The sequence below is a fragment of the Photinus pyralis genome, unplaced genomic scaffold (genome assembly GCF_008802855.1).
Source record: "Photinus pyralis isolate 1611_PpyrPB1 unplaced genomic scaffold, Ppyr1.3 Ppyr1.4_LG2, whole genome shotgun sequence".
NCBI classification, from domain to species: Eukaryota; Metazoa; Arthropoda; class Insecta; order Coleoptera; family Lampyridae; genus Photinus; species Photinus pyralis.
In genome coordinates this window covers 37167450-37176443 of record NW_022170403.1, presented here as the reverse complement: position 1 = coordinate 37176443, position 8994 = coordinate 37167450, and the positions used below count along the sequence as shown (strand labels likewise).

Sequence of the window (8994 nt, the reverse complement as noted above, 5' to 3'; positions counted from 1 at the left end):
TAACGACTTGGCAATATTGCAGGAGAATGGCATTTATAACTTGCGTCATCTGTCACAGGCACTTGTCACTTTCGTGCTAGATGCAGTTAAACATCCCTCTCAAAACGTCAAATGTGACAAACGTCAGACCCTCGCGTAAGGTTGCCAGCTCACTTCTACGTGATTGGTTGTAGGTTTGTGACGTATTTAGTCTGAAGCGTTTCAAATTCGGACTAAAAACACAGCGTTTCAATAATTTATTTTGGGTTTATTTTACTCGCAAATAAAAATTTAGGACACACGGGTCTTTTTATTTTTAATGTACTTTGTGGATCAAAAATAAAAAATAAAGGCGGGATGACCCCATTATTAGAGATTGCAAAAAATATGTACAAGATAAATACGACATGCTTATATCGCTAGAAAGGTAATCAAATCCTGCATTTGATGCAACAAAAAAAACTGGGTAGTTCCATTAAAAAAACCTTTGATTGAAATTTTAAAAATTAAAAGTTGAACTTTGAGCGATCGGCGTATTAATGGGATTGAACCTATTTATTGGATTTAAAGGTATTTCTTAAATATATTATTTAATACGCGGGTACACCAATGTAAGGAGTGTATCACCTCTCGTAAAATATATCTTCGACTTTTTTAACTGCCATTGTTTTTATTTTGGCTGTTTTAGTTTAACACAGCTGTTAAATTTTACATTTTTCTCCTAACGTTTCAGTTTATTGCCAGTGGTCGAAGTGGCAAATATTTTTTACCGGTATGGCTGAACTGATAAAATCTTAGTATTGTATGTATGCGTATATTATCATGAAAAAACTTTATCCGTTATGCCTATGTGGATAAATTTATTACCGGTATGTTTCACAAAAACCAAAAATCTATCGGTATGCCATACCGCCGCATACCGCCTCACTTCGACCACTGTTTATTGCACAAGTATTTGATCTGTTATTGGAAGTATTTTCTGTTGATCAATAAACTATTATTACTATTGTTATTATAAATAAGATTTGCTAGTAACTCTAAAATATAAAAATCGTTTAGACAAATAATAAAGCCCGCTTGACATGGAGCAATAAAAATTGCAATTGCATGCAAGTTGCAAGAAAAATTGCGAAAGGCATGCGCAGTTCAAAGCCAGCTGATCAATTGCTGCAAGAGACTTGCATGCAATTTTTATAGGACCGGTGCTATTTTTCTTGCATGAATCGTGCAATTCTAGGGATAAATCTAGTTGTTTTTGTCTCACCAACCTAGTAAAATACAGCGGCGGCAACTATGATGCTGAGAGACGCACTCATTATTTGTTTTTATTAATCTTATTTATTCTTGTAATTTTCATGTTTCTTCAAGCAATCAAAATTTAATTTTTATTGGAGGTTAGCAACTTTGTTGACAAGTCCATATTTTTCTTCTGTTGGCAGACATGTGGCAATTGAAATAAAATTGCACCATGTCAAATACCATGCAATGCTTATTGCATGCAAGGATTTGACCTTGCAATTTCTTTCTGCAAGTTCTTGCACGTTGTATTGCTCCATGTCAAGCGGCCTTTATGGATGCGTTTTTATAAACATTTCCATAAGATATATAGCTGACTAGCTGAGAATGGTAAAATTTGGAGATCTGATGATTATAAAATTTTACTGTAAAATGCTAAAATGTGTCATTATTGGGACTTTTTATTTTAGAACATTCTGAGCATTTGTCGATTTAATAAATTATATTATAGTATCCATCGACTCATATTTTCCAATATTACAAAAGCAACACATGTTACATAAATGGTCTCAATATATTTTGAAATATAAGTTAGACAGGAGCACGGAAGTGTACTTCCGCGTGTGGGTGTAGGGATCAATGTTTAGCTGCATGGCTGCACCCTAATTCTAAGAAAGGAAGCAGGACTTCATTAAGAAGTGTAGGTCTACGTTATTTATAGCACGAACTTACAGAGACACAAAATCACGAAAGACACATGAAAATAATCATATTGTAATTTCATGTTGTTTCAGCGGATTCATGAATAACGTATTGTTCTATTGTTCTTGGCCTTTCTTCCAAAGCCAGCCGGCACTATGGAACAGCGAACACGGAATGAGATTAAATTTAACTATGGTCTATGTGAGAATATCCACGTACCTCTACATGTTTTTATCTTAAGGACCGATTTGAAGAAATATTGTCGTGGGAAAATTTTAAAGCGATGTCAATATTGGGACTTAAAGAGGAACTACCGCAAAAGCGTTTGTTTTCATTACCATCGATTGGGATTTGGGAATATCCAACCAAAGCGGACGGCGCGTAACGCCAATGTAGTGGGGGCGAGATGGGGGACGTCGTCGCGCCGAGCCGATTCATGTAAAGGAAAGATGCCAAGGCTGTAATCATTAGTTCGTTTATAATCCAGACGTTCGTTTGCTTGTATTGCGGGTTGAAGTTTAATTACTTACTTACTTACGTTAAATTTTTGTTTGTGTATACCATTATCAAGGACGTTTTCTTAATTAATTGGTAAGCGGTCTATTAATGTGTTACGTAAATTTTCGAAAGTCTCCTGCCTAAATTTTGCGGCTCGATTTGTACCTAATTTGCAAAATTGGTCTAATTTGGCTCAAGTTTTAGCTTCCAGCTGGAAGTACTTGCTACCTACTTGGAAGTTTTAATTTTTGGCAGAAAACATGAACATGATTTCTGGTAAGGAGTAAATTGGTGGAATTTGTCAAAAGGTGTTGGGAATGTGTGCATGCCAAACTGTTCTTTGTTTTTAATGTATTTGGCCCCCTCTTGTAGTCTTTCCACTTCTCGTCGATTATTTTTCACTCTGCGTTGCAAAATATTTGTTTATGCCGATGTGGTAATCAATACGAACCGCTCGCCCACGAATAATTGGAAGTAAACATAAACATGACAAATTCTTGGGTAGGACAAATAGCTTCTTATAATTGCTTTGACGTCACGAAAGTAATTTATGCAAGCTTTTCAGTAACATTTCCGGTGTAAAAACTTTAATAGCTTTCGGTACACGACGTAGTGCACTTTTCTATTAAATTTCTAAAATTTAATGTGGGTCAAATGAATGGAAAGCAGTGAAAGTTAGTTTCCCCCAGTATTGAGGGGATTTAAATACATTTATTGATTTTTGATATGCGCTGTTGTGAAATTTAAATCCTACTCACAAGGTACGTATACGTGATCATTCTTATCTATGACGCAATTCCATTTTCATTCATTAGAAAATAACCTTCGGGTAGATTTTTTAGTAAATTGTAATTGTAACGCCAAGTACTTACCCCCTACTTTCGTAATTGTTCGTCTAAGCAGAGATAGCGTACGATAAGGTAATGGAATCGTAGATTAGTCGAGTGGGAATTTTACAATTTGGTATTAAAGCGAATTACTAAGAAAAAAATTACATTCCTTCGTAGAGGTCAGGTTTCCGTGGCGATTGTTAAATATGTTTGCGCCCGCCCAGTTAGGCTAGATGAATGTGGCAACAGCGGTGGCGCTGACGTCCGTGCAGTCGTAGCATACACAGAAAGCTACGCGGCCCCCTTTTGCTCGTGTTTTCCTTTTTAAAAATGGTGAATAGTGCTTAAATTTGCTACATTCTCCACTTATCTAAGGTCAGTAAATTATCTGTTTAAATTTATCGGGAAGCTTTACACTGATTTAGTTCCTCGTACGAATTGCCAGACCATATGTCATATTAAAGTCTGTCTCGCCTGGGATGGCGCTTAGCTTGTAACCGTTATCTGTTTGCATTTTTAAACTTTGGTGCCTTTTCTAATGAAATTTGTGCAAATGTAGGTGATGCAAAGCTATTAGCCGGGATTATCTTGGAATGCAAGCCTATCCTATATCGTCCTTTTTTCTCGTTTCCGGCGTTCGGTCATTGATGTGTTCACGTCGGAATGTGGTAGGGCTGGATCTTAGGGAACTTGAGAGGTTCGGGGAATGGTACAGAAAGGAATGCTGGAAATAGTGAATGATTTCAGAATTCTAAGCGCTGTTGCCGTCCCACTTCCACATTTTAATACCGTGAGAAAATGCTCAAGAATGTTATTGCATTAGTAAGGTCTAAGTAGAGAACGTCCACTTAATGAACGTCTACTGTTTATTTTTAATATTGAAATAATTATCACAGTTGTATTAGGAAACGTTAGTCATTTTGTTATCGTAAAACTTTGGCCGTCTGATTTATATAAAAAATTCAAGATTGGCAAATTTCCGGTCGAATTGCTCTTTACTTGGCAATTTATTAACCGTTAAATCTATTTATCGACCCAGTAAACTGTTAATTCTGGCCCCTGACGGACGAATTCTGCAATCAATTTTGTAGATTTCTTTATGTATAACATTTGCAATAGATACCTAGGTAATGCCGGAAAGATCATGATTTAAAACACAAAATTCCAGATTTAAAACAATCTGTAAAACTGGCCATACTGGTGAATTAAAATTGGTTATGCACAACTAAAGATATTTCAACTGAAATAGGCTCTATTAATTGTGTAAACATTTTAAGAATCGTATGTGTTGGTTTCCTATGTAATAATGGATTCGTTGTTGGCACCCTTGATTTTATTTTGTTGTTGTTGAAGCTCTGTGGACACAGCCTTCGAGTGCAATCCAAAAAACCTATAAATAGATCCACCCCTGAATTTAATCCCAATAAAGTGCAAATTGTGTCTGGGAGTACATTTTGGTAGTTTTTCTCAGTCTAGCTCTAGCTAGATGTAGGGTTAAAATCAAATAAACTAATTTTGATTTGAAGTATCACGGTTTTAAATCAACAAAAGACCTAAAATTCCTTGCACAAGCACAATGAAACCTATGCCAACCATCAATGCCGAATTTATACAGAGTATGTTCATAAATTCCACCCTCTAAAAAAGTTGCTGCTGGAACACCTCAAATATTCATCGAAGGGGCACCAAACACTTTTCCTGTCCTTAGATGGTGCAGGGATTATCCTCATTGGCCTGAGAATTTATCATTAACTCATTTGAGAGCATATTCTTTGATCAGATCTAACTTTAGTTTTGGTTTCCATTTCTTTGGTTGTATGAAAAATGAGATTATTGTAGATCATAAATAAGTCGGAACTTCAGTTGTTTTGTTATGTCATTTGTTCAATTAACGCATAAGTTAAATATGAATATGGATATGAAAATGCAAGTTAAACTTAAGCAACTGTTCAAATTACCATCCATTTTTGACGAATATTTGAATACAATTCACATACTTAATTTAAAGATCATGATTTTTAGAAATATTCAAAAACCAATAATTTTGAAAAATTCAAAACTGTTCTTTAGTATCGTAATCGTCCGTCATTAATGATTCCTACACAATATTAAATTGAATTTTTACTTTACGAATAAGAAAATTTAATTTTGAAAATCATTGTACTGCAAGAAAATTGGTATTACTGTATTGCAAGAACAATAATGACACCATACAAAATAATAAGTGATTAGATAAATAATAAAAATTAAAAAAACAATGTACGGTAACTTATCCATTCAGTTGGTAGAGAACTCCGCTTGTATTTTTAATGACCCAATAGAATTTAGATTTTAGTAATGAGTACAACCGGGCGGCTGTATAATTAACATTGATTTTTTGCAAAATTAGTACCGTTTGATTGAACCTCCACTCCACACAATCTTTTTGCAAAATTCTTGAATCTGAAAGAAGCGAAGATTTGTAGTGAAGTGTTGAAAATTGAAGAAACGAAACGAATGAGTTTCGTTATTCATCTACTCTTTATCTTTTTCTTTTCCTAGTTCACATATCAAAATTGATTATGTAAATATTTTTTTAACAGGAGCGTGATATGCTAGTACCCTCAATTGTACCTACCTATAACAACCATCGTCAAACTGTACAGAAGGGTTGGATGTTTGAATTAGAGTGGCGCATTTAGGAGTCAGGAAACCAAACCTATGAAGACCCTAATCATTTTCATCACTGTACACCATAATAATTTACATATCAACTTAAAGGGAACTTAACAGTTAACAACGTTTACTTTTAAATCTCCACACAAAAAAAACTAAGGCCCACAACGTGAGTAAATCTTAATTTTTGCCACATCAAGTTTTCAACTTGATCAGTTGGCTTGCACTACTTTTGATTTTTATTTTCAGCTCGCGGCTTGCAAAAACATTTCGCATGCTCAATTTTTGATTTATTTTTAAAATAGAGCTGTACGCAATGTTGCTTGAAGACAAATCAGGAATCAAAATTTTCACTGGCGCTTATCAAATCATTTCCTTATCGACGAGCAAAATAGGCATGTATCTCTCATCCCTTGGAGCATTTAAAAAAAAATTCACGCGTGTTGTTTTTGGCTTTACGACACAATTCATCAGGACCAATCACGTAAGTATTAAACTGAAGCTAAATACAACCGTTTTTATTTTTGAAATCTTTCGTAAGTGAATATGTAAAGCGGATTCTTCTACATCTCTTCAATTTTGTACTTTCAATGCTGAAGTTGCATGCGTCAACCTCAGATGTCTTCAGTGGTATAGTATCGAAGTTTTTCTCTGTTCAGTCTTATTTTTCTAAAATGTTTATCAAACAAGATGAGGGTAGTGGTTGCAGGATAATTCCACAATCTTTCTTGTCACGACATGAGTTATCCTCCTTCCTATGGCTTTTCCAAAGGGATTTTCAAGTTAATAAGACTGATGGAAGCTTTCACTGGTTCAGTTTATTGGACCCTTTTGATCAACATCTTGTCATATTAAGTTAATATGTGTGCTTTTGTTTCTTACACTTGACATGGTATATGGGTATATTTTTTCGTCTCAATATTTATAATTTCATTTTTATATTCGAGCAATCGCTAATAAATTTTATTTTTTATTTACAGGTCTTTTCCTTGTTACTTACATACCAAAAAATGGGAACCGTAGTTCCACACGCACCAGAGCTCAACTTGTTTGTTACTAGATATGAGGAACCTGATAATGGTCACATTTCAATGCACAGAGAATTAGATAGATTAAAAACGTACCAGAATTGGCCATGTAAATTTATGGAACCTAAAAGTTTGGCGAAAGCCGGCTTTTATTACGTAAACAAGGACGATATTGTACGGTGTGCGTTTTGTAACATAGAAATTGGTCAATGGCAGCGTGGTGACAATGCGATGATCGATCATCAGAAGTGGTCAGATGATTGTCCGTTCGTGTTAGGATACAGTTGCGGTAATGTTCCAATAGATACTAATGACGTACCGATGTCTTCGTCCTCCGGGCATGATACGTGTGGAAAATATGGAATTGAAATTAGGCCCAACTCGTTTCCGGAGAGGGATGCGGTACCGCACACAAGTACAAGCTTAGATTTATCGAAATTGGGGGTTCAGCCTAGTCGGGGTCCCGCTTATCCAGGGTAAGCCAAATATGCTTTACGAATTACTGTACTCATCTATTGCGTTTACAGGTATGCTACTTATGATGCTAGATTGACATCGTTTTCGGAATGGCCTCGTTCCATGAAACAAAAACCGGACGAATTAGCGGCTGCCGGATTCTTTTACAACGGTAAAGGGGATCAGACGATTTGTTATCACTGTGGAGGCGGTTTAAAAGATTGGGAAGATGACGATAAGCCTTGGGAACAACATGCCAAATGGTTTCAGAAATGTAATTTCGTTCGGCTACAAAAAGGTCAAGAGTACATATCCGAAGTGTGCAGCAAGCAGGAGGCCGTTCTTACTTCAGAGGATGCTGCATGTCTTCAAGTGCCACATACAAATAATTTAAATATAACTCCAGTTCAAAAACCAAATAGTGCATCGTCATCGTCCCTCTCTACAGAAATTAAAACCAAAGAACTTGTTGCTTCTGAAGATATGTCAAACACAAATACAATGTGCAAAATTTGTTACTCTAAAGAAGTGGGTGTAGTGTTCTTACCCTGTGGACATATAGTTGCGTGTGTTGACTGTGCTCCAGCTCTTACTTCGTGCGCCGTTTGCCGTAAACCTTTAGAAGCAATTGTTAGAGCGTTCCTATCATAGACTAGTATTATGACTATTTTTTGAATCGGTTGCGTTTTTAGGATTAGAAAACAACATCCGTTTCTAGTCACAATTACGTTTTTGTCTTTCACAACAATAAATTTTATCAAGCAAGAAAACTTCAGGTTAACTCATATCTGTCTTTCATCGCACATTACAATCTGCTCTAATATCTAAGCATAATTTTTCATACTGAAAAACTTTCTACTATTTTGGTCTCGGTGAGATAATAGAGTGGGTTGTGTGTTGTAATAATCCTCAAATTAATGTATATCCATGAATACTGGACCAAATGATAACAATAAATTGAACATCCATCCATCTAGATCTGATTTCCCTTTTATCCCAAGTGTGTCAAATTGAATTCTATTTTTGTAACTTATTTAGTTTTTCCGACTACATATTTGCCTTTATTATTTAGAAGACCGTATTGGAATCATCAGGACTAGGTTTAGTTTGCTAGTCTGTGTCAAATTCTAAAGTACAAAAATTATTTTTATTTTACGTTGTAGTACATGTTTTTACCTATCAGAACGTGTGACATTAGTTTCGTATTATTAAACGAATACGCTTTTAGTTTTGCTAAGTGTTTAGTATATGTACCTTTAGTAGCTTAATTACAAAACCAAGGGGTTATGCACTTCCAGCTCAAAAGTGACAAAATCTGCAACTTGGTTGCTAATTTTGTTAACTTCCCGAGTTACGCTTATTAATATTAAATACAGTTCACGACTGCAATATCACTACAAATGGAATATTGATTTGTTCAACTTCTACAATATTAATAATCCTTTGATCAGGACTTAAGATAGTACCTCGAGTTTCTGTGTGCATGTGTTTATTAAGCATAAATGAATCCATCAGCAATCTGACCAGAAATGTGTTTGTTCTAAACCTTTTTTCCCCCTTAGATGCCAATTATTGTACCTTAATTCACACTAAGCAAAATATCAATATTT

General features: G+C 35.2%; 1 protein-coding gene across 7 annotated transcripts; it reads left to right on the top strand.

Annotated features, from left to right (window-relative positions):
- The first annotated feature begins 2355 nt into the window (after positions 1-2355).
- LOC116163505 (death-associated inhibitor of apoptosis 1-like) lies at positions 2356-8693 on the top strand. Of its 7 annotated transcripts, XM_031477459.1 has the most exons (5): positions 3260-3620; positions 5828-6069; positions 6150-6384; positions 6881-7404; positions 7456-8693. In XM_031477459.1, exons 3-5 carry the CDS (start codon positions 6217-6219, stop codon positions 8033-8035), a joined length of 1272 nt encoding a protein of 423 aa, XP_031333319.1. In that variant the 5' UTR covers positions 3260-3620; positions 5828-6069; positions 6150-6216; the 3' UTR covers positions 8036-8693. The 7 variants fall into 7 exon arrangements, with proteins under 7 accessions (XP_031333322.1, XP_031333323.1, XP_031333324.1 ...); XM_031477463.1 differs by lacking the exons at positions 3260-3620; positions 5828-6069; positions 6150-6384 and adding exons at positions 2366-2508; positions 2614-2691; XM_031477464.1 differs by lacking the exons at positions 3260-3620; positions 5828-6069; positions 6150-6384 and adding exons at positions 2369-2508; positions 2620-2691.
- The last annotated feature ends 301 nt before the right edge of the window (positions 8694-8994 follow it).

Bases quoted from the DNA above. Each gene is read 5' to 3' on its own strand.
- LOC116163505 (XM_031477459.1), top strand. From the start codon at position 6,217: ATGTTGCTTGAAGACAAATCAGGAATCAAAATTTTCACTGGCGCTTAT. The intron at 6,385-6,880 runs GTAAGTATTAAA...TTTTATTTACAG, and splicing joins AATTCATCAGGACCAATCAC to GTCTTTTCCTTGTTACTTAC. The intron at 7,405-7,455 runs GTAAGCCAAATA...TTGCGTTTACAG, and splicing joins CGGGGTCCCGCTTATCCAGG to GTATGCTACTTATGATGCTA.